Source organism: Artemia sp. Qi Xiang Cuo, chromosome 10 (assembly GCF_049724085.1).
Source record: "Artemia sp. Qi Xiang Cuo chromosome 10, ASM4972408v1, whole genome shotgun sequence".
Taxonomy (NCBI): domain Eukaryota; kingdom Metazoa; phylum Arthropoda; class Branchiopoda; order Anostraca; family Artemiidae; genus Artemia; species Artemia sp. Qi Xiang Cuo.
In genome coordinates, this window is record NC_142803.1 from 843,673 (window position 1) to 870,647 (window position 26,975).

At 37.6% G+C, this 26,975-nt stretch overlaps 1 protein-coding gene across 1 annotated transcript in view; it reads left to right on the forward strand.

Moving 5' to 3' along the window:
* TrpA1 (Transient receptor potential cation channel A1) overlaps positions 1 to 26,975 on the forward strand; it is a 393,252-nt gene that overhangs the window by 75,692 nt on the left and 290,585 nt on the right. Inside the window, exons 3-5 of the mRNA XM_089095770.1 lie at positions 9,955 to 10,150; positions 13,941 to 14,031; positions 17,268 to 17,395. Coding sequence (XP_088951896.1) covers positions 9,955 to 10,150; positions 13,941 to 14,031; positions 17,268 to 17,395 — 415 coding nt within the window. The remainder of the gene's footprint in view (positions 1 to 9,954; positions 10,151 to 13,940; positions 14,032 to 17,267; positions 17,396 to 26,975) is intronic.

Consider the following 26,975-nt stretch of genomic DNA (forward strand, 5'->3'; position numbering starts at 1 on the left):
ATATCAAGAAATAAGGTCATTGGATTAAATCAAGAAATAAGGTCATTGGATTATATCAAGAAATAAGGTCATTTGATTATATCAAGAAATAAGGTCATTGGATATTTTCATTGGATTATATCGCAGACATAAGATATGTGTAATATATACCACAGATGTAAAGCGATGGAAATGAAGTATACTTTTCTATCAAGGAATTAATGGAGGGAAACATCTCTTTGGGTCTATGATGACGAGCACACGATCATCATATATGTATAGGATGTCTTCCTCGTTTGATTGTCCGAAAAAGCTTCTTGACAATGACCTTTAGTTGTGAGAGTTGACAAGCCCATAGCTCCAGCTTACTTTTTCCTCTAGATAATGCACTATGTTGATTTATGTTGCCATTTATTAATATTACCTTCATTCTTTTTAGTGTAGCTGATATCGGAATTCTTAATTGTAAAGGACAAGCTCCAGTTCATTTGGCAACAGAGCTAGATATGCCAAAAGTATTAGAACGTCTGGTGGCTCATAAGCCTAAAATGAATAGCAAGCAAAAGGGAGATCACGAAAGAACAGCGTTGCAAATTACCGCAATCCATGATTATGATGGCTGTGCCCGAATTCTGTATAATATAAAATCAGAGAAATCCAATAAATCCAATAAAGATACAAAGATCACATTTCACCAGTAAATATGATAATTCTATTATGCTAAGGTTGTATAGCAAATAATGTTAACTTTTACAGGCTTTTTGTTCTTTCTTTTTGTTGCTTGACAATTGCAGGAGTTTCAAGAATTGTTCATCCATGACTGGGCCCAGGCATTGTTATAGGGCAGGGAAAATGGTTCAACCCTAACAAAAGGGATGGCACAGGGTCGAGCCCGAGACCTGGAATAATATTTAACTTTATTTGTATTAATATATATCCTATTTCTATATTCAAGTTTGTGTCAAAACTTTGTCATAAGGAATAAAACCATTAAGCAGAGTCCTTATAGGTACGCAGATAAACGGAGCTTCCTTGGGACGCCCCTCCAAAATCTCACAATTTATCTTCATTTCCGATGTTTTCTGTACAATTTCTAATTTACCTGCTCTTTTTCAAGGTACACCTCTTTCTTACTCCCAAAATGGATTCTTTCGTGCAAACTCAATTTGTAGCTACGTCTTAAGTTCTCTGCGCTTAGGGTTTTTGTCACTACTTGTAGACGCCACCTTCACAGCCATCCAAATAATTATCTTCGAATGAACAAAAATTCTGATTAAGCCAAACCAAGGACCCGATTTAAATTTTTCTGAGGGAATGCACGAGCCTTCAATAATATTTTCTGGGGAATAAGTCTGGGAATAACAGGGAAGCAGAAATATTTCAGTCCCTACTCTATGAGAAATACTTAGAAGTTTTCCCGGAAAAGCAATTTGTCGTGAGCGAATCTGACAAGCCCTGGATCACTCCAAAAATAAAACAGCTGATTCGCAAAAAAACCTCTGTAAGGCAGTCAAGTGGTGACGCAACGTCGTTACGATTATTAAGAAACAAAATCGTTAGCCTTTGTCGCGAGGCAAGAAAGTCCTTCGGAAAATCCCTTTTGGACCCTGAAATAAAAAAGGATCCCCGTAAATGGCACCGTCTAGTGAGGCAGATTGCTGGAAAAACAGTATCATCCAGTATCCGTATTCTGAACGATGATGGGTCACTTGTGAGTGCAAATGACGTCAACAATTACTTTACTGACATTTGTACATCCTTTCCTGCCCCAACTAACACTGAAATAGAGAATCTACTGTCAATATGCCCTGACAAAGGTGAAATCGAAATAGTTGAGTATCAAGTTTTCAAAGAGCTGAACAAGTTGTGTCCATCCAGTAGCTCTTTTCCTGAAGAGCTACCTTTAAGGTTTATACGAGAGTTCTCTCTTTTCCTCGCCAAGCCACTTGGACACATCATCAGCGAATGTTTCGCCCAGTCAACTTTCCCGTCGTGCTGGAAACGCGCATTTGTGCGTGTTATACCGAAGACTAAAACACCCAAATCTTGCAATGAGTTACGACCGATATCAATCACATCTACCTTTGCAAAAGTCACCGAGTCATTCATCCTGCGTGAATTGCTCAAACAAACGCGGGAAAACATAGACCGTTACCAGTATGGCGGCCTTAAAGGTTGCAATACCTCGATATACCTCGTGCGCCTAGTTGACATTATCTTTAAGTGGCTTGACAAGGGCAGTACCTTCATCGACCTAGCTCTCACCGATTTCAGGAAGGCATTTGACCTGATTTGTCATCTTACGGCAGCAAAAAATATGCGAGCAATGGGCGCACAGAAGCGGTCTCTTGCATTAGTGATGAGCTTCCTTCAGGACAGAACGCAGTGTGTATTTCCATTGTTTGAAGGTGACTTGATCTCATACTGGTCTAAACATAACCTGTGGAGCCCCTCAGGGTACAAGACTTGCTGGTTTCATATTTATCTCCCTCATCAACTTCCTCCTTCAGAATTTCGAAGAGCGACTCAAATTCGTCGACGATTTATCATTTGTCCTCAAATACCTCGTGAGAGAAGGTGTAATCGAACGTCAGTTCAGCGAGACCCTTCTGGCATCCTTCTCTGAGGACTGTGAACGTTACAAGTTGACACTGAATGCAGATAAATCAATGATTCTCAGGTTTTGCCCCTTAAAACGTGATCTGGAATTCCCGCAAGTCCCTTTCCCTATTGTTCCATCTGCAAAAATCCTCGGAGTCACATTATCGATGGACTGCACATTCACCGAACACGTGGAGAAGGTTATTAAGGCTGGCAATGCATCACTTCAGACCCTAGTCCTGATGCGCAGGTTTGGCTGCGACACTCAAAGCCTAAAAAATGCCTATATTACGTATGTGAGACCTCTACTCGAATATGCCGTCGCTGTCTGGGGACCTTTTGTCCAGAGCATCCACTACCTTTGCGATGACCTTGAATCTTTGCAGAAACGAGCTGTTAACATAATCGTTGGTAACAGAAGTGACGACTACAACAAACTCTTGCAAGAACTGAACCTTGAATCTCTCAACGACAGACGATTATCACTGATCATGTCCCTCGGCAAGTCACTGCTATCTTCGGCCCATCACAGACTGATCCTCCCACCTGATGCTCCTGTTAACCAAAGAACCAGATCCCAGTCCAAGCTACAACCCCTTGTCTGCAGGACCAACCGCTACAAAAACACGTTTGTCCCCTTTTTCGTTGAAGCATACAACAAGACTTAGTGTTATTTGAATTCACGTGTTAGTGTTTTTATAGTGTTCTTTGTATTTTTTTTTTTCTTCTCATATTGTTGTAAAGACGACATAAATTAGCCATGGCTACGCTGTTCGATCTTAATAAACCTATGTCTATGTCTATGTCTATGTCTATGTCTCTCAAACCCTCAGAAAAGATCTGCGGGTGCTGAAGGTTTAGCTCCACTGCAAGATCACCTCTTTTTCGTACCCATTTAACTTTATTTACCTAAGGTATATAGTCATTATTAATATGACAGCACAATACATCTTTTTCTTTTAGAAAAAACAGTGTTTTTCAGTTTTCATAGCGTAGACATAAATATAAACTATGTGTAGTCGTATTTTGCCGGATTTTAAAGTTATTTTAACTAAGTAAGTTTTTTGTAAACCTTTTCATTTTTCTACGCTTTCTGGCTCCGCCGGACACTATGCTGAGTTCAGGACGATGATAAAAAATTTGGAAGATTTTTGAACACCATGTCTTTAATTGTTTACTTTCAGTTGAGGAATTTTTTTTTATCACCACCCCAATCAATTATTCACGAACGATAAAGGAAAAACTCAAAGTCGTAGCTGAATAATATTCATAAAACAACGAAAAATTATAAAAATTAGGACCACTTTGATAAATTAGCGCCACAAATTCATATATTGCATTCAATACAGTAAGATCATGCAGCATCTGCGTTAGTTTCAGCTATCTATCCCACAACGCTGTTTAAAACGCCGAAACTAATTTTTTTTTTTAAACCAATATACAAAAAATAGTAAAATCACACTCCAAAAGACTAACGACTAAAAGAAGAAAAACTAAAAGACGACTAAAAGAAAAAAAAGGGAGTCTCGTCCTCCGTTTGTTGTTTTGTTATTCCGATAAAACCAAGATATGAAAACAAAGTGCTTAAAGGTAAACTTCTGAAAAATTAAAAAGATAGTCTATTTGCGAGGGAGTTAAACCATGAGATAAACTGCGAAAAGGAATTTAGCTTATCTATTTCTATCACATGGCACTTTATATACACACTTTACTCCAATCCCACTGTAACTCAGCTCTGCTGGCAGACACTCCTCCTCCTTTTAGCCTCTTTCTCAGGGACAGGTCAATCATAAGTTTACCTCATCGAGTAGGCTGAACAGTTTTTTGAGGCAAGGTTCGAAAATGGCAAGAAAAAGAAGTATTACACACACTTTGCCAAGTTTGGATACTGTTTGTTTTCCCTGAAGCCCCTCTCAATCACTTCCAGTTTTCAATAATCCGTTGTCATTGTTTCTTCGTCATTAACACTCTCTGAACGTTCTTATTACTGTTTGTCAATGGCACTTCAAGACCACCCAGGCACTGAGTAACGTTTCAGAAAAGGGGCAAGTGTATGTCGGTTTGGTGTCTTGGCATTTTTGGGTTAAAAAAAAAATAACCCTCTCATAGTTATAATAATCAAAACTGAATTTTTCCCATATCTGAAGGATAGTCTCATTGTAAAACTCGCGAGTAGACAAAAATTTTCTCCCGTCCCAGCTCTTAGCTTCTCCTTTTCATAGTGCGGTTTATCAATAGTTTTCACGTCACTGGATAACTCAGAAATTTCTTTCATCGCATCTATTCTTAAATAAGCACCTTTCCGAGGAAGGTGCTGTGAACTACTTTCAGAATGAAATGTCCCTTTCTTTTCTTGAACACACTTGGCGGCAAACACGCTTGAACAATTTAACAACAAAATCCTTACAAGTTTTTTCCCCTGTCCTTGTACAAGATTAAAAAAGTGGGACACCTGTTTCGAAGATTGCATTAAACTCTAAAAATAGCCAAGACTGTACTCCAAAAATAACTTAATGATTTTCATGAATGGATTTTGTAATGCGTTCACCACCATTTCATTTCCTTGTTCAGGGTCCTCAAATCCACAAAATAAGGCTTCAGGGGTTCTTATAGCTGAAGAACGTCCTGTATATAAAATCATCCTGTAGAAAAAAACATTTCTACTTAAGACTATGCTATATTCCTAAAAAAAAATCTTCAGGAGCTCCCATTATAATCTCCCAATTCTATAGATTTGACATATTTATTCCGGCCTATATAATTGTACTTTTATCATATGACAGCAGGGGTGCTGAGTTGAGAATTTCGCGACTAAAAATTTATTTTTCTTCTTTTATTAGATTAATTTAAAGACAATATTTTACAAACAGGATATTTTTCAAAGAAAAGCAAAGAGTAGTGTTGAAACCTAAAAGAAACAGAAATTCAAGAGAAAGTCCTTTAATAAATATAACTTAAAATTAATATAAATTACTGTCAATAAATAAATGAAACCCAAAACAAACAGATATTAAAGTGAATAAAAAAACAAATTAAAAATAAGACATTTCTTCCAGAAGAACATGTATTAACTTTTTTTTTTTTTGGCAATCTTTTTCATTGGTTAGTAAGATGCTTAAATTTTTTCCAGCTAATTATTTACATAAATTGAATGTGCTCTGTGATATTAAAACCATTCTGACTCCCATTCTGTAAAGTCCCTTGAATTTTGATATACCTGTTAATTTTTTTTCTCAATTTCTTTGGTTTTTAGTTTCATTGAAGTCCTGAAATTTAAAATTTTGTGTTGAAATTTTGAAATGGGTTGAAATTTTTAAGCAGCTTGAGCTACAAAACATTGGAATTTGGCACCAAGAATCGACTTTTTACAATATCCTTTAAAACTTTATCATCATCGTTAAGGTATCCTTAATCAGGTCTGTTTACTCCGAAAGTTTCACGCTGATAAAAAAAAAAAAAAAAAAAAAAAAAAACGATTTTTGGCCCATTTTGGGGTTTCACGAATTACTACAACCCATTTTTAAAATCATTTGTACCTCTTTGATCTGGTTGACCAAGTATTTTTCTTGAGGAAGCTATTAGTCAATTGAAGACAAAACAAACTTGAGTCTGTATCAAAAGCTACGAGCCTAAGAAAATTTGCCTGATTTTTGAAATAAGGGGGAAACTCCCCTTAAAAATTCAAGAAACCTTGATGAAAATCACTATCAGTTTTAGCATCTCCTGTAACCCTACTGTAGAGGTTTTAAGCTCCTATATGCAGAATGTGGAATTTTGCTGTTTTGCCAGAAGACAGATCACGGAAGCATGTTTGTTTGTTTGTTTTTTCCAGGGGTGATCGTATTGAAACAATGGTCCTAGAAAATCGGGAGATGGCGCATTCGAACGACAATTAAAAGCTCTAGTGTCCGTTTTAAATGACAAAAAAGATTTGAGGGCAACTAGCCCCCCTTCCACGCTCATTTATTTCCCAAAGTTATCTGATCAAAATTTTGAGATTGCCATTTTGTTCAGTATTGTTGAAAGATGAAATAACTATGTCTTTAGGGGTAAAATGACCCCCCCCCCACAGTTCATGGGTAAAGGCCTGTAAGTTATGATATCCGCCCATGGTTTAAGTATAGTATTTATTATTGGGAATTATACAGACATTTTTTGGGGAGGGGGGTGGATTTTGTACTTTGGGTGGATTTCCATTGCGAAAATCTTTCTTGGGGCGGGAAATTTCTGGGGTGGTGGTGAAAAATCCAGGGAAAATTTTAAACTGAGGAGATTTACAGAATTCCTATACGAAATTCTTGTTGTCTTACATTATCTTTGCCACCTCAATTTTGCAGGTGGAGATGTTCCGGAGGAAATATCTGGGGGCTTTTTTCCGCGTGTTTCGATTTCCGAAAAAAAAATTATATGGAAGGGGGCATTTCTGGAGTGATCGAGAAACCGATTAGAGATAAAAGTCATTTTCAAATGAAAGTATGCTAAGGATAATTTTTCAGGATGAATCGTCCCCAAGAATTTTTACGGGGAGGGGTATTTTCAGCGAGGAGGGAAATGTCTGGAGGGAACTGTCTGAAGGGAACTTGAAGGGGGAGTATACTTTACGTTTAATTTTCACAGAGGAGTTTTCCATAAGGGGGAGTGGTATATTTCATTGAGACTGAGCCCTACATTATTTGAAAAACGAACAGAAATTAAACTTTAAAACATAAGTTTTTTTTTAACTGAAAATAAGGAGCAACATTAAAACTCAAAACGAACAGAAATTGTTCCGTATATGAAGCGTTGCTCCCTCTTGAATACCTTGCTCTTTACGCTAAAGCTTTTCTGTTTGTCCTAATTTTCAAGAACGGCTACTGAAACACATGGGCCGATTAATTAGAATAGGAAGCTTTTTTAAAAGTGCAAACAGTTTTAGAGTAAAGAGCAAGGTATCGAGGAGGGGGCAGCCCTTCATATACGGAACAGTTTCTGTTCGTTTTGAGATTTAATGTTGCTCCTTACTTTCAGTTAAAAAAAAAATTAATTTAATTTAAGTCTAAGCCAATCTGAGAACGAAAAAAAAAGAAAAAAAAAGAAAAAACGTTGATGCGGTTTCTAGTGTCCGCTATCGATACAACCAATCTTCGAAATATTATTGTGTTCAATGAGGTCTATCTGGCTATGTAATTCACATGCTTATCAGTGACGGAACAGAATTTGAGCCCATTTTCTGTTGTTATGAGTCGATGCAACCAAAATTTGGTTTAAATTTGTTTTCTGTATAGAGGCCAATAATAAAAAAGCTATGGTTAGGTTTTTGTTTGTCCCAAATTTTGTAGTTTTTCGGTTTAGAATAATCAAAGTGTACGAGTTCTGGACAGGACGAATGTATTTTAGATCTGATCAGAAAAAAAGGTTTTGAAGTTACTTTCGGGTAAAACAAAATTCTTGTCAAGTTGTTTTTTTTCTGCGCAAAAATGTCCCCTTAACCCGATAGCTTAAAAATATGTTTGTAACTTAAAAAAAGTAAAAGATCTTCCGTTCTTTTTTTAACTAACCAATATTTAGGAGACAAAACTGTTTCTGAATTGTTATCTCTTTTCATAAAACATAATATTTTGAGTCCCCTTGCTCTGTCTTGCTTCAGAGTTCCCCTGGGACTAACAATGCCAAAATTTTCAGGCTGATTGGAAACACTCATTTTGTTCCCATCCCCTTTCCCTCTAAACAGAGGATAAAAATCCCCCCTCTTTCTTTTCCCCAGCATTCATCAAAATTTATAGGTCGATGTTTGAATGTGTTTCCCAATATGTAGCAGATTTATAATTTTGATAGTCATGAAACATGATTTTTTTTTTGGTTTATTGCTGCCTTAAGTCAATATTCAAGGTCAATTGGGGCTCCTGTTTCAAAACAAAATTTCAACTCAATTCCAAAAGCTGTTCCTGAGACGGTGTAGACACTCGATTTTGTAAATCTGGGTATACATGGCTAATTTCAATCTACATTGCTAATTCACAGGTAAAAGGCGTGGTAAAAGCAGCTCTTAGTGCTAAACTTTTTTAACAGAATAAACACCCAATTCGTTATACCCTTTCTTGAAGGTCCCTTTCCCAAATTAAGATTTGAGGCTCCCACAACCCCCTCCCTAACAGCCCGAGAAAGCTATGCCTTAATTTCCAAAGCAGTTCCGACGATATTGTAATTAGGCCGTTTCGATCACCGGAGAACATATTCCATAAATTCTATTTTGTATGACCTGACAACGTACAGTGTCTTTTTATGTACTTCGCTACTTAACTGTGCTTAGATTATAAGTCTCATAGCAGTTAAAAGTGCAAAAGGGATTTGGTGAATCAGAGAAGAATTTTTTAGCCCTATTACCCTTCCCCAGTGCAAAATATGAAGTCTCCTTGTCCAACCACCCTCAACAGTGCCTGAAAGTTTCGATTTCATCCCTGTAGCTGCTGCCAAGATATGACAGAAATGATATATCAATGACCAGGATAAACATAGTTTTTTCTGATATATCACCCCTCTCCTAAATAAAAATTAGAGATTCATTCCCTTCCAACTCTTTTTTACAATCTTAGAACTACCTCATTTATTTTTTAGAGCTACCTTCATTTATTCATCAGATTCTGGGGGCCATAGCTCCAGTTTGCTTCTGTTTCAGTGGGTGAAACTTTCGAATGTGCTATTTTTAGTTTAGATTGTTATTTATTAATATCACTTTAAGTTTTTTAGTGGTGCTGATACTGGAATTTTAAATTATAAGCAGCAAGCTCCAGTTCATTTGGCAACAGAGCTCAATATTCCAAGAGTATTAGAGCGTCTTGTGGCTCATAAGCCTTAAATGAATAGCAAGCATAAAGGAGATCATGAAAGAACAACGTTGCAAATTGCCACAATCTATGATTATGATGGCTGTGTCCAAATTCTGTATAATATAAAATCCAATAAATCCAATAAAGATACAAAGATCACATTTCACCAGTAAATATGATAATTCTATTATGCTAAGGTTGTATAGAAAACAATATGAACTTATGCAGGCTTTTTCTTCTTTCTTTTTGTTGCTTAACAGTTGGTATAGTTTCAAAATTTTTTCATCCATGACTGAACCCAGGCATTGATATAGGCAGGGAAAACTGGTCCAACCATAACAAAAAGGAGGGCAAATGGTCGAGCTCCAACAGGTCATGATTTTCATTCAATATTTCGGTATATTCAGAATTCAGAATACGTATTTTGAGAAAGATTCTATATCACTCGTCTAATTTGCCTGTTTTATTATGTTTAATGACAATCTATTTCAGTGGGTGAAACTTTCGAACGTGCTATTTTTAGTTTAGATTGTTATTTATTACTTTCACTTTAATTTTTTTTTTTTAGTGGTGCTGATACTGGAATTCTAAATTATAAGCAGCAAGCTCCAGTTCATTTGGCAACAGAGCTAGATATGCCAAGAGTGTTAGAGCGTCTGGTGGCTCATAAGTCTAAAATGAATAGCAAGCAAAAAGGAGATCATGGACGAACAGCATTGCATATTGCAGCAATTCATGATTATGACGAATGTGCCAGAATTCTTGTAAGGCTTATCATGTTTCTTATTTGAAGTGAGGCAATGTATCAATATTTTGTTTTTTTCTATGATAATTTTTTTTTGCTTGTAGCAAAACCTTAATGGATTGGACCTAACGGAGTTTCAGAAATTGTTTTATACGCTTTTAGTAAACATCTTCTTTTTAAGTGTCATTTGGTAGGGCAAATTCCTGGCAGTGATGATTTTAATACTCTTCTAATGCATTTTTTTAATGCATTCCTTTGAATTGCAAGTATTTTATGTTAACTCGTGATTATTTTCCCAATATATAAATTATCTGGTATGTAAATTATTTTTGGTGTTTTTTTTTTCGGAGAGGCTCTTGGTTATTTTTGGGATATATGAATTGAAGTAGAAAGGCCTCACGAGGTCCGAACGGGACTCCTTATATGGGCATAGAGTCCCTAGGGAGAACACGTGTGCTGTCAGTCGTGACGGGGCACCAAATATGGGCATGGAATCCCCAGGGAGAATGATTGTGTAATCAATTGGGAACTAAATTTCCAAGGTCGATCTATTTGTTGTTGTTGTTTGGCCAAGTGCACGCTAGGGGCGAATGTTAAGCTCCTGGAATAGGAAACAGGATCACGTGTCTCCTTCTAAACCAATCAGAGACTCGGTTACATATTAGCGGGAGTTTCTTGGATGTCAACAAGAGTTCACATCAACAAATGCTGGATTATTGAGTCTAACGGGGACAGGGTCAATAAAACCTCTTCCAAGGTCGATTTATTTGTTGTTGTTGTTTGGCCAAGTGCACGCTAGGGGCGAAAGTTAAGATCCAGGAATAGGAAACAGGATCACGTGCTTCTAGACCAAACAGAGACTTGGTTACATATCCTTCTAGAGCAATCAGTGGCTCGCTTACATAAGGTTTTCCCCATTACATAACAATTTACTCTTGAGATTTCATATATAACGGACATACGTTGTGATTAAATCATCAGAAAGTATTGTGACGCAGTGAATATAACATATGAAATTATTGATGAGCTTGAAGCTTTGACAACCTCAATTTACAATGTAAGTTCTGTTTTAGTACATTTTCATTTTTTATTTTCAAAATAAAGATATTTTCCTTGGTCACCCTCCAGTATATCTAAGTAAATCCCCTGCCCCACAATACAAACTCCACTATACTATCTTTATACTTGCTAGAAAACATAAAATATGTTCTTTTTACCACATAAACCTAACACGCCCTCAAAACCCTCCACTGTTTTTACAAGTATAATTTTCGCAATTGAAATATTTCTCTTTTTTCGATAAAATTCTTGCTTTTCTGTATTGTGATCTTTTCTGTAACTGACATCCGTCAATTCTTAGGCTTTATGCCACTCTGTTTTGACATAAAGCTCCGCGCAAGCTTATAAATAGTTTTGTCACCCCTTTTCCTGTTTTGTTTACATTAGCGGTTAGGTTAAGCAATCTAGGTTTTCAATGCTTTTTACGTAATTCTGTGTTTGTCTGAAAATAGCGGAGAACTAATTGTCTGCAAAATTAGCGATAGATATTTAGGACATTGGAATTCAATATTCTCTGTAAGAGCGAAACAAGTTATTCTCCAAAAATAATTGCTAACAATATTTTTATGACATTGCTGAAAAGGGGGGAGGGGATTGTTTTTCTATCGCCATCATTGTAAAGTGAAAAAAAAAAACTGTTTTCTTCGCGTTAGGGTAGTAAGAGGACCGGGGGTTTCTATGAAAAAAGATAGCTTTATTATGTGTAGTGCATAGATACCATTTACATCCAAGATTGTAATTTAGGCCTATAACCTGCTAGGGTAACAATCTTTTTCTATTTTAAAAGCCTATAGACGGGAAACATTTAAAAAAAATTCTCAGCAAGGTAAAAATATGGGCATTTCTCGCAAATTTTACCTTTTGCTTTGCTTTTGGCTTAGGGGGGGGGGACTTCTTAGGGATAAATGCTTTCTACACAAAATTATGGTTAGGTTATGAGTACTAATTTTCCTTCTTTAAAAAAGGGGGAAATTATTTCCATACTAAATTTTTTCTTCTTTTAAGGACAATTGTGAAGAATGTATTATCCCCCCTGCATCAAAGAGAGCAAGAGAGGGTGAGGCAGCCCATATGCAGTATGGTCGAAAACTAAAGAGAGAGTGGGCGGATAACTACAATGCCGAAGCCCCACCTACGCAAGATCATGAAATAGCCGGCCCGTAACCCCCTTATCATACATTGTCCAGGGTCTCAGGAGCTGCCCCGCCTATACAAGATCATGAGGTTGCCCTCCAACACGCGTTGCCTGGACCATCTGGCACCCAAGTGCAGCCTGGATATAAAAATGTAAGCATTTTTACCTAGTTATAGAAATATATATATATATATATATATATATATATATATATATATATATCTATTTCTTCCAATGTTTTTTTTAGTCTTTTCTTTCTCTATTTTTCAACACTGTAAAAGTGTGTCTCAGAGATATTAAAAATGTTATTTTCTCTATAATCCCATACCCCTTGTTTTAAATTTCCCTGCTCCCCCCTCCCTCAGAGATATCTAAATATAATAATTTTTTTTTGCTTGTCAAAGAAACCGCTCTTTTTCTAATCTTTCCAATTTTCTCTGGCCCCACTGTAGGCTATAAACTGTTGCTATCTCTTCACTATCTCTTAATAATATTTTTAGCTAATTTCTAGTTTACTGTTAGAGAGCCTTTTTATCTCAAAATGCTATTTTCGCTAGAATATTATAGTTTTAAGGGGCCTAACCCAACAATCGATTCATTTCATCACAGTAAAAGTGTGTCAGAGATATTAAAGGACATTTTTTTCCCTTTTAAATCAGGTCAATTATTGTATACATTCAGCCTGCTGAATTCTCATAGTGAAGCCGAAAAGGGAAACTATATCCCGGACATAATTTCCTCATAGAAAATTCTTTACGTTATAAACTGCTTTTATTTAAACACAATTCTCTATCGGAAAGGGAAAGGCTATCAAGGAAAGACCACGGTTTTTTTTTCAAAAGCTGATTAGTTTCTACCTTTTCTTTCATCTTTTAGGACTTTTCTTTTCGCTTTTTTTTTAAAAAATGTAAAATTATTTAATAGATTTTAAAAGATGTTTTCCACACACTCAGTTTGAAGCATATAGATTATCCCATTTACCTTTTACACCTAGTGATTCTATTTTTCATAATAATGTTGATAGCTTTCAACACTATAAATTGCCAAGATTTTGGGGAGACATTCAATAAGAGTTACAGGTTTCCCTTTAATTGTATTTTCCTGAATATCGTGGAAATAACAGACTGCTATGAACAATAATTAAGCTCATGAGTTCACAACCTGTAAGGAAGTAGAGAGAAACGACTTATTTCCGAAATTATGGTCTAACAATTTTTTTTTTAGGACATTATGTAAACGGCCGGGAGCCGTGGGGCCCGGGAAGCATCGCGACCACCATGGCGGCCGGGAAGCGCTGTGGGGCCCGGGTAGGGAAGCACCGTGGGCCGGGGAGCGCTGCGGTGGCCCGCTTGGCCGGGGAAGCGCTGCGGGAAGCGCCGTGATGGCCCGCTGGGCCGGCTCGGAGGGGGGCATTAAATAGTGGAAATTGAGGGGTGGAGTTGTTTGAACAAAATCAAAACCTATTATGTATTGTAAATGTCTTATATTTAGTTGGAACTTTCAGAATATCGATAGAGTAGGGAATTAAATGCTACTAAGCGCATTTTAAATAATAATTCAATTTAAAAAATATGGTGATTTATACACTTTGAAAATAAGCTATTTTCTTTTATAGGTTGTATTGGTACCATATTCCTTGTCGCCGTCCTCATCAGTTGGAGAAGAAGACGCACATATGGAGCTCTCCAATAATTCAGCTTGGAGTGGTAATTCACTGGAAATACCAGATAATATTGATGAGTTTTTAAGTGATATTTTAAATGTAGATAATAGCGCAGTTGAGCAGGGGGATTTACATTTGCCGAGTCCAAACACCTGACAGCTTTTGGACGATTTGACCCGGGAATTAACACGGAATCCTCCTCCTCTAGCCTCAGATACCCTACTTCCACTTCAATCGAAGGAAGTGGCTTCCCATACCCATAATATTGAACAAAGGGGAAGGAGAGGGGGTGTTGATAATATATAAGAGGGGGAGGGGAGTGGGTCAATGTCCAATTTACGACTTTTCCCGAATTTCAATTATCAAATACAATTTTAAATGCAATAGTTGTCTACACTGCGACTTTTGGTGACCCTTTTAATTCGCATGTGTGTGGTAATTTTGTGTTTGGCCCCGTAGAAATTGTGCATGACTATGTAGATAGACTTCGTGCACTGCTGGAGAACCAAATTCACTTATGGGGAGGGGGGAGGGATTTAATTAAGGTTTCAATTGTTTTAAAGCTGTTTTATTTAAATGAGGGGAAAAGTGAAGTTTACCACCATTATGTGCACTCCGAGATGCGCGTGATCTATCCGAATTTAGAAAATTTTGAGGGTGTTTTTAGCAAGTGGATAGGTCATATTATTGCGCATCTTGACAATTATAACGAAAATGGGTGCGGATCAGTAGTTCTTTATGTTGAAAATTTGAGTGTGAATATCTGTAAATTTAAGAAAGATTTTATTTTAAGAAGGGGGGCATAGGGATAAGGGTACAGTTTTAAAATATAATCCAGATCTAGTAGGTTGTCAAGGTGTCCAGCGAATCTGTTTTGAAACAGGTCAAAACACTTTCAAGTACGCTTTCCTCATATCAGCATTCGAGCCTCTAGCACGTGACGCTACCAAGACGAATTTAGACGATTGGGCTGTATATGGGAAGGAGGGGTCCAATTTTCCCATTGTAGATTTCACTTGTTTAGAGGGAAAATACCCAGTAACGCTAAGATCTATTGATGATTTTGAAAGGGCCAATGCCCATTTAAATATCGGCGTTACTGTGGTTCAGTATGCAACTGAATTTGAAGATGGGGTTCGTTCAAAATCGAAGGGAGTGGTTTTCCCAGTAAGGGGCCCGTCAATTGATTTGGTCAAACACTGGGTTTGATTGTTGTATAAACCCCCATTTAGTGCTTTAGCCAATTCAATTGGCCATTTTCACCCAATTAAAGACATTAGTAGAGTTTTGGGGGAGGGTAAGGATATGGGGACATGTCTCTATTGTCCAAAATGCCTCTCTAGATTTTGGACTGAATTAAAGCTGCAAAATCATATGAGGCATTATAGACGGCATGGCTACCAGGCAGTGACAACGGTTTCAGGGGATAGGGCCATTTTACGTTTCAAAAATTTCCAAAACACCCTCCTCCAGTGCAACAAAATCTCTTTGGACTGTGAAGCTAAGCTGGTGGAAGTGAACGATCCTCGATTTCCAAACCGAATCAAAGAACATCAAGCTATTGCAGTGTCCTATGCCCATGCGCAAAGAGACAGTTCTAACACCATGCAGTTGTTAGAAATAGTAGAAATATTGGATGAGAGAGAGTGCATGATCAAGGCACTGACTAAACTAATTGGCACAGCTAATGGCGCTATTTCTCGTTTGAGAAATACCCATTATCCTATGGTGTTGTCTGCAGAGGATCGTCTCGCGATTAAAAATCAGAAAATATGCTGGGTTTGTAAGAGGGAGTTTGAAAAGGGGGATAAGGGGACTAAAGGGAAAAGAGGAGGAGGGGGAAAGTAAGGAATCTCAATCACTTCTGGCAAGTAATATCCTCTGGGGGTAGTAATTTTAGAGGGGTTGTGCATCAATCGTGTAACTTAAACGTTAGCCAGCACTTTTTTATCCCAGTTTTTATTCACAATGCAAATTATGATTTAAAATTTATTTTACCGGCACTGGCACGTATGCACAGGGAGGGAGGGGGAGTAGACAGTCCATCGGAAAATAATTCATTTACCTATAACATTATTCCCAAATCGGCCTAGAAGTTGTTGCTTCTTGGGCTGAAATGGCAGGTAGTAAATAATGGGCATACGTGTTGGAATAAAATCAGGTTTTTAAATTCCTTTAGTTTTTTTCCCAAGGCATTGAATCAATTGATTCAAGTGCAGAAAAGCGACAATTTTGATAGCTTTCCTTTGCTTAAACAGCACTTTCCAGACAGTGAAATGTATGACCTATTGACCTGCTAAGGTGTATCCGCATACGACTATTACTGTTTTGGCGCTCGCTTAAGCGAGGTGAAACTACCTCCAATTGAAGCTTTTTACAATTCACTCACCAGTAGTGAATGCACAGCCAAGGACTATGAGTTTGCCAAGAAGGTGTGAGCTAAGGAGAATTGTAAGAATGGGTGGGATTATTGTAGACTGTACTTGGACAGTGACGTTTTAACTCTGTTGGATATAGTCTGTAAGAACACAGACTAAATCTATTCAGAGTTCGGGCTAGATATAGGATATATTTTTTCCACACCACATTTGGTGATGGATTTGATTTTAAAAATTAGTAGGGAGGAAATAGGCCTAATCACCGACTTAGATCAGCACCTTTTTGTAGAGCGTTCAATGAGGGGAGAGTATGTTGTTCATGGGGATCGCGTCTTGTCAACCGATCCGAGCGGACAATCCAGCACCGGTGCAAAGTCAAATGCAGTGTTCTTGGACATGAACTCATTGTACCCCTCGGCAATGTCTCACTACTCTTTGCCATGTGGTAACTATCAATGGCTTGAGAATCCTTGTGAGTTCCCCGACATTACCATCGTCGAGGACAATGGGCCACAAGGAGGGTTCTTTGAAATTGACGGGCACAGTCCATTGGCGCTTCACGACTCAGTCAGAGATTTTGTTTGTCCCTGTATCAATCAACCCGTGAGCAGGGACTCACTGAGCACCTACAATCGATCATTGGTTGAGGATATGGGAAAGCACTGGACCCCCTCTAAGCAAAAACTGATTGCTGGTTTTGACCCTAAGGAGAATATCGTTGTTCATCATGTGCTTTTGCACTGGATGGTGAACAATGGTGTCAAGATCACCAAAATACATAGGGCCCTGCAGTTCAATCAGAAAGCTTATTTGAAAACGTTTATCGACACTTTTGACGATAAACACTCTAGGGCAAACTCCAAAGTAGAGAAGGAAATGTACAAACTTATTCTAAATTCAGCGTTTGGTAAAATTTGTGAAATTGTACGCAGCATATCTCGCTGTGACGTCGTGACTGATCCTCTAGAGTGTTCACGAGTTATTGCCGACCACAATTTTATATCGTTCACAAGCATAGAGGCTGGCATGGTTCTTCTACACAGGAAAAAGCGAAATGTGGTACTGAACAAGAATATAGCAGGAGGTAGTTCAGTACTTGAAATTTCCAAAAAGCTCATGTTGTCGTTTTTTTACAATGTGGACAGGGTACAATGGCCAAGGGAGATGGAGGTTCAAGTTTACTATGGAGATACAGATTCTCTGCTTCTAAAAGTAAAAACCGAGGATTTATTGGGTGATTTAGAAAAGGGGGAACACATCAGCTCGCGGATGGATTTCACCGACTGGAATCCGTCCCTCTACCCCGAGTTGGTGAAACGTCAAGCCCCCAACCAACTATTAATGTTAAAATCAGAGACGGGGAGTGATTTGATATCCAGGGGGGTGTTCCAGGGCCCTATAGTTTATTGCGTTGTAACTCATAATGGGGATTAAAACCAGGCTTGTAAAGGGGTGCCTACACATTATATAAAGAGAAATTTCAACATGAGCACGTACAGAGATTGTGTAGAAAGTAGCCTAGTGCCGAGAGCACAAGTGCTTGCAATTTGCTCTCTGCAGTATAGAAATTATACTGTGAGAGTGGAAAAAAATGCAATGTCGTGTATATCCGACAAAGTCTATGTGCTCGAGAATGATGTACGTGTACTGCCACATGGCCACTATCGTATTTCAGACCGAGTTGAATGCATAGACTATCGCAATCAACTTGGTCTGGATAAATTAACCTAACCAACTAACCCAACCACTAACCACCAACCTTTCATAAATTAACTAGCCACCCAACCCGTTCATAAATTAACTAACCTAATCTCAACTAACCCAACCTAACCTGCAGCAGCAGTGACGACAACTATTGTACAGTTTTTCCATCGCGACTCCCGGGGGGGTGGGGGGCCCTTCCCACGGCCACTCCCGGGGGTGGGGGGTCCCGCCCACAGCCGGTCTTCGGTCCCGGAGGGGGGGGGGGGGGTCCCCCACTTAAATTCATAATGTTCAACTGTGCTAGTTCATGTTCCAAGTGTTTTTTATTTCAAGTGTTGTTGTTGTACAGAAAAGTGTGCTACTCTGTGCTACTGTACATAAAGTGTTCTTGCTGGACAAAAAGTGTTTTCTAAGACAATAAGTGTTGTTGTTCTTGCTGTTGATGGACAAAAAGTTTTTTTTTTATGTTGTACATAAAGTGTCATTTTTATGTTGTTGTTCATGTTGAACAAATAGAGTTTTCATGTTGACCATGAAATATTGTTGTTCTTGTTGAACAATTTTCATTTTTATTGTTGTTCATGTTGAACAAATAGAGTTTTCATGTTGCAAATAAATGACCATGAAATATTGTTTTTGTTGTTCTTGTTAATATAGATCGATCTATGGGAAAATTATGACTACTACTACTTATTCATTGGACACGTATGATTTACAGTTAGTTATAGTTTAACTGTTGTCAACAGCAGCAGCAGCAGCATTTATCAATTTAAAACACCTTCCGGATTGTTTCTATCTGGTCCATCAATGTCAGGGAAAACAATAATTTTAACTAAAATAAATAAAGATTGTCTGAAAATGTTTTTGGAACAGTTGAAAAAAATCTACCATTGCTATAGTATTTGGCAGGGGTCCAATGATCGATTAAAAGCTATTGCCTCATGCATCCCAACAAAATTCCTACGGGGAATTCATTTCTTCAATAGTATTGAACCAAGCTCGTGGATGATTATCAATAATTTGGCTGAATCCATTGAACAGTTCTCACAGGAAATGCTACAACTGTTCACCGTTCGCTCCCACCATGAACACAATTCCATAACCCTAGTTCTACACAATCCGTTTCATCAGAGCAAAAGTATGTAAGACCTTGCATTGAATTGCACCATCTATATTATCTGTAGAGTCGTTCTTTATTATTGCTCACTCATAACTCTCAATAAACAGATAAACCCCGACACCCCCAAATTTATGTTGTCGGCGTACACTCAGGCTACTAATAAGCCCTACGATTACATTTTGCTGGATCTTAATCAGAGCACGCCCGAGGATCTACTTGTAGTCACCAACATTTTTGACAATGAAATTACAGTATATCTTCCGGTGAACAGTAGAAAAGGCTATAAGTTGCCATTATGACACTGAAGAAACTACACGAACAACGGCATTTATTTTCCGTTTTAAGCACTTCAAAACCCTTGCTTAGGAAGGCCATACTCAAACATGGTATTGACAATGATTTCATTAATCTAATATCTGAACTTTGTTTAAATTTAACTGAGGGCAATGTTCAAATGCCAGAAGGTGTTAGACAGCAGACAAAGCAACATCGTTCCACTGTACGTGCCTTGGCTTGTAAAAACAAGGGGGAAATTTTTAAAAGAAAACGTCTCCTTCAAGCAGGCGGTAGCTTTTTCACACTTTTACTGCCAATAATTGCAGGACTTGTAAACAGTTTTCTCTAGAGAGAGAATGGCAAAACCCTAAAAATTGACACCATTTGAACTTGTCCTCTCGCCTGTCGAACATTTTGAAGACAATCTAAGCAAATTCATTAATGATGAGAATATTGCCGATGACAAAAAAACTGCTTGTACTTCAAGATGCATTGTGACGTGTGGACAAACATAAACCTTATCGTGAGAGACCCGCCGCTGTTGCCGTCACCGATACTTCTAAACAGGAAACATCTCCTCAAGATTCTGCAGCAGTGAAATCAAAGGAGATGGAATTGAATTCGGTTGTATTGAAAATTGGAAACCTATTGCCACTGACCTATCCAGAACAAAGTAAAAGAGTATTATCTTATCTGATGTTGGAAACTGGTGGTGATCAAGTTCAAGTTGACAGCACAGGGAAACGAATTATAATTCAAGGAAAAAGTTATAATCTAGTTGATTTAATTTGTGATGTGGTGACGAATCGTAAAGGACTTTTATCATTTGACAATAATCTATACACCTTTCTAAATGTATCAAACTTCCCCAAAAGTCTTATTGGCAATAAGCAAATTCTTAAGAAACTAAGAGAATATAGTCTTCCAACAACACCACCACCATTTAAAAAAGAAAAAGATTCAATATTTGAAAATACTATCAGCGGCAGCAGCAATGATTTTATAACACCTGTGGCTGCTAGTCAAAAGCGAAGAAGAATTGATTCAACCACCAGTGTGCAAATGGAGAGTGGACATTAAACAATGTATTTGCGATCAAAATGGATGAAGTTCTGAAAGGTGTCAATAAAAATATTGGTGAAGCAGGAAGTTTAATTTCTCACAAAACACTTTCTAAAGATCTCTCCAGCACCACATTAAAAAAAGCAAAAGAATACCTAGACAATGAACCGAGTTACACATTCCATCGGAATCACAGGCTTTGCGGCAATCAATATCGACAAACTAAAGCCTTTTTCCCTCTGCATATAATGCAAACGGATCTTTTAACTTTAGACGCGGTTCAACGGCATCACAATGCACCAAACAAATATATTCTGGTGGCAATCAGTGTCTTTAGTCGCTATGCCTATGCCATTCCATTACGATCAAAGGGAGGTGTTGAAGTTGCTCGGGCCATTGAAAGTATTCTTGAACAGGATTGCTATAGAAAAATTCAATTGGATCGTGGCAGTGAATTTGTTAATCCCCATGTACAAAAGGTTCTATTGAAATATAATACATCATTTTATCATAGTCACAGTCCGATAAAGGCTGCATTGGCCGAACGATTAATAAGAACGATTCGTCTATTAATTTCAAGATATTGTACCCTGAAAAATCCATCGGCTTTTATTCATAATTAAGATAAAATAATGGGGATATACAACCATCAACCCCACCAATCTCTGTCCAACTCAAGCCCTCGGGATGTTCACTGAAGTGAAAATACATTTGATGCTTTTCTAAAGCAATATTCCAATGGTAAAAAGAAAAAAAAATGTGAAGAAGAAATTCAATGTTGGTGATACTGTTCGAATTAATAGAACCACCAATATTTTTGAAAAGGGTAATTATTTATGAAGCACCAAACTTTTTAAAGTGTCCAAAATCCTGGACAACGAGCCCACGACATATCGACTGCGAGACACCAAAGATGAAGAGATTCTCGGTGGTTTTTATGACTATGAACTGCAAAAAGTTAGAAACACTAGTGAAATTTATCAAATTGAAAAGATATTAAAGAGTCGTACTCGTAGGGGCAAGAGACAGTTGCTTGTTTGCTGGCTAGGATACAACTCAGATTTTGATTCTTGGGTCAGTACTGAAGATATTGACAATGCCCAATGATTTCTATGTGACTTTCATGTCCAATGTTTCTGATCCTCTCTACAATGGCTTGAATAGAACAAGTGATTTTTGGACGAAACTCTCCCCCACCATCAAATTCGAAGACAATGTAAAGTATGAAGTGGCTCTTGTCTAATCTATTCTCAAAAATACCTACGACGTCCTGAGAAAATATCGTAAATATGAAATAAAAATTAGACCCTATGATTGGCCGCCACCATCCTCAAGTGATCAAGAACAAATTCAAAAAATCAATTGGATGGATTATCCATATATTGAATTACCCTACGAGGAACTCTCCTGTATGAATGATTTATGTCGTTCTATTAATATTACAAATATTACAAATAATATTACAAATGAGGCGTAGAGAAATATACAAGTGTCCGTGGAGAAGGCAGGTGGGTACTCAGCAAAAATGAAATTGGTGTTTCTGGCACTTTTACCGTTGATTATATTGAGCTTAAAGCCAAGAACATCCTTTATATTATCATTGAGAATAACCTTTTCGCTGGTAATAGGTGAAATAATGTAGATCTTACCCTCCTCCTTTGAATAGTTGAAATGAAAAGCTCCTTTTTTACGAGCGGAAATTTCCGCTCGTAAAAAAGGAGCTTTTCATTTCAACTATTCCATTTCCACAACTTTTTTACGAGCGGAAATTTCCGCTCGTAAAAAAGGAGCTTTTCATTTCAACTATTCAAAGGAGGAGGGTAAGATCTACATTAGTTCACCTATTACCAGCGAAAAGGTTATTCTCAATGATAATCTAAAGGATGTTCTTGGCTTTAAGCTCAATATAATCAATGGTAAAAGTGCCAGAAACACCAATTTCATTTTTGCTGACTACCCACCTGCCTTCTCCACGGACACTTGTATATTTCTCTACGCCTCATTTGTGGAAACATCTCGGGTTGGTAATTCAAATGTTCCCCTCCTACGAGTTCTTGAACGAAAAACGAATCAAGAGCATATTCACCACTACAATATAAAGCATCTTCAGTAGATTCCCGTAAACACTTCCTATTTGGAACTCTGTCAGTTAACACTAAGAACTGAATTGGGTGATCCCATAGCGATTTCAAAAGGTTTGGCTGTGATTACATGCCTTTTCATCCCATCATTCAACAACAAGATGTCTAATAGAAAAGTGGTATTCATTTGTCCTGAAATTGACCGCTATGTTAATACTCTTGGACCAAGACAACAGGGCAATGGAATGGACTATTATAAAGGTCGCTCGTCAATGTCTGGCTACGGTCTTGGCAGTTGGTTTGCTAAGCTGTTTCTCTGTTCACTACCACTGGCTAGAAAATATCTTGTACCGGCTGCGACAGATTTCGCATCCTCTACACTATACGATTGGGGCTCTGGCAAGGATTTTAAAAAAAGCGCTTCGGAAAATCTTAGGTCCAGTGCGCGAACCCTTGGCGAGAGATTAAAAGAAAATGGTAAAGGCTTAAAAAGGTCGAGAAACAATGCATCACTCATCAGTCTCCACTCAGGTCGGAAACGAAAGACATCACCTCTCTTGTCAAAGAAAAGAAGGAAAAAGCCGACACGTAGTGTAAACAGAAGAAGAAGCCCCAGGCAGAGAATTGTTAGATCGAAACTAGATTTCTTCTCTTAAGATGTCCTACCTGCCGCATAAGGATTCTCAACCTTCAATCACCGCCTCATTGAATCTATTCAATGCTGAAAATGTGGATGTGACGTGTAAAGCATGGATACTATGAACAATTTTATCCTCAACAACCCCTCTCTGATAATATCCTCTTTCAAATTTATTCCAATGAAGACTACTTTATGGACATGTCTTTAACATTTGTAGATTTACAAATGAAAGTCCGGAAATCCGATAATACAATGCCAATTCGGGCCTATGGAATATCCTATGAAAATTGTATATTACACAGTCTATTTCGTCAAATCAGTGTCTATATCAATGACACGCTGGTGAGCACAAGCAATAATCTCTCAAATTATACAAGCTATATGCAATTCATGCTGATGACACCCACGTCATACCAGAAATTGAAAGGCATCTCCAATGAATATGAATATTTTAATAATGATGATAGTACAGTCTCACTTAAAATGCTGCAGCTAGCGAGTTAAATATAGTTCGGATAGCGTATCATGAAATATTTGATATACACCAGTGGCTGCCACCCAATGTTAAAGTTGATATAAAATTGATGCTTGCACCATCCAATTTTATAATAAGAAAATAACTTGCAGCCAATCCTGATGTAAGTCCCTCCATCACCTCGGCAATACTTTATGTACGCAAACAACAGGTTATGAGTTCTGTTGCTTCGGCAGTGGAAAAACTGAGAGCCAGTGGAAATAATATTAAAGTACTTGTTCCTCATACAATCCCCAATCAACATCATATTGCCATAGGGTCACGCACCTTCACCGACTCATCCTTTATCAATGGCGAAATTCCGTCAAAACTTGCTTTGGCATTTGTAAAAAGCGCTAGTGCAATCGGATCGTGGACTGGATGCCCACATAAATTCGAGATGTTTGGACTTTCATCTCTTGTGTGCAAAGTAAACGGCATCCCACTCTACAATCTATCTTTTGATAAATCCTATAGAACATTGTATGAGTTGACCATGCAAACCCTAGATCATGATTCGCAACTATTTGAAAATGGTATAACCGAGGATATGTTTGCTAAAACACATGGTATCATTGTACTATATTTGTCTGGCACACAGGATATGAGTATAGTACGTACGGGGAGTGTGCGTTTAGAGTGTACATTTGCCGACCTGTTAGCTGAGAGTATTGCACTAATCTCACTAAATCAATATGAAACCTATTGGAAAATCACTCCCGAAGGCACTGTTCTACTAGACTTGGCGCCATGAAAACCAGTCAAATAATCAATGTATTTAATATGGACCCCTACATGTCATAATACAAATCCTATTGTCTGCCCTCGGACTATCTTGGAAAAATTCAAAGTGCGAACAATAGCTTAATTATTGTTAATAGCATTCCGTCGACTGTGCTGGCGGGTCATTGGCTGTGCATCTTTCAAACAATGAAGACGATTGAATTTTTTGATCCTCTTGGTCTACCCTATACATTTTACACACCCCACATCAGCAACTATATTGAGAGCAGTGGGAAAACTATTATTCAAAATCGGAAGATGGTGCAGGATCTAACGACTAAAAGCTGTGGCTTCCATGCACTACTATATTTTGTGTTCCGATGTCGCGGCTATACTTACAAGCAGTTTCTCCACATGTATGTTGACAATCCACTTCTGAACGACTTTATAGTGGAATATATCCTCTCAGACCTGTACAGTGTTGATTTCAGTGCCCTACGAGTAAAGTGCATAAAAAATGTTTGTGAATTTGTTTATTAATAAAATGCATATATATACAACAATGTATTTAAATCTTCAATTTAGATTTCTTCTTCTTCGGTGCATAGGCAACTGTCGTGAACCACTAATGCCGGCGAATCATTTGGATTCACTGTGTATTGATCTAGATTGACTGCAAAGTCAGGGTCACATTTTGTACAGTACAATGTAACTTCACTCTTGTCATATCTCTTTGTATAGTCAATGATACTATTTGCATTCATATTATGAAATTCATGAGTTTCAATCTGACTATTTGAAGCAATATCACATACAGTGTTTTCAAATGATGAATCACATTCGGTAACTGCCAAATAAAAATCACTAGGTTTATAGTCATATTAGGCAGTGTCGTCACAATGATGACGTAGAAACCAAATTGTCTTGTTACCCCAACAGTTGAATCGTAGACCTGGCTCCTCCTCCCAGAATAATTTAAATCCACGACGATACCAATCTCGTAGAAATAAACTAAAATCACGTTTGGGATTCTTTCCAATCATAGCGGGGTAAGTATTCTCCCACTGATCACATTTATCATAGTGACAATTGGAGCACAGGTGCCCTCTAGGGTGAGAGTCACAAATCTCTTTAAGACATCAATTACATCCTTTAATTTGTATTACATAGCCTCTATGTAATTTACAAGGATTACATAATTTGCATTTTTCATTATAGTCATCAATAATTGTACAACTCTCACATTGAGTCCAAATGCAAAGAGTGTACATGCATAATGGACATTTATAGAAAATTTTTTTTCGGTTTCTAATGTCACTTGACTCTCTCCCAGTTAAAAAGAAACTGATCGTCCTTGCTCGATAAATTCGGTGAGGGGACTGGGGAGAGGACTAACTCTTTGACGTCACCTCTTTCGAAGGAGAAGCCATCTACATTGAATCCATTGGCAATGTTTTCAAAAGTATATCCACGATATGTTTCTGCTTTGTTCCAATTAATATATCAATAAATTGACTATAAGCATTTGAGTCACATCTTAAAAGTTTCATACAATAGTCCAATGGGGGAGAATCAGTTTTCATTATATTTGCAAGTATTTCCTGACGAGATAATATCCTGCGTTGAAGAGATAACTCGATAAAATCGTCATCCAAAATTAAATGTTTTTCCATAAACACTAGATTTGATCTAATTCTCTCTTTCTCAAATTTATTCATTTTTCAATCCTTTCACTCTGACTGCTGACTCTAGACTGACCCTGATTCTTTAGCCCTAGCATTCTAACAAAAAGAAAGGGAACATTTTCGATTTCGAAACAATTTTATTGAATAATTACAACAACAATAATACTAAGCATGTACAATTAGCAATAGCGTTTATTGTCTTCGATATGTTTCACTAACGCAATTAAAGCATATTAAAGTCGATTCACTTGTTCTATATCAGCCTTAGTACTGAAGCACAAGTGATCCTCTATTTTAAATTTGCTCAAGGATATCACATATCTTGAATATTCTTCATCCCATTACAGACAAAGCCCGGATCCTTCCTTGATTTCCACTGCAATGTTTGGTGCTCTTGTATTATTGCCATCAACTCCACTATCAACTTCTAATAGGGTAAACATTCCACTCGTTATCATCAACACAAATATATATCCAAATGAGTAAAGTCAAACTGTTCTTCTTCTCACTCCTTTGAATTCTATACACAGACTAATAGAAACTATAGCAAAAATCCTTTCCTTATATCCCCTGCAATCCTCCGCCGCTAATATGTAAGCGAGCCTCTGATTGGTCTAGAAGGATATGTAAGTGAGCCTCTGATTGGTCTAGAAGGAGAAACGTGATCCCGTTTACTATTCCTGGATCTTAACATTCTCTCCGACCGTGCACTTGGCCAAACAACAACAACAAATAAATCGACCTTGGAAGAGGTTTTATTGACCCTGTCCCCGTTAGACTCAATAATCCAGCATTTGTTGATGT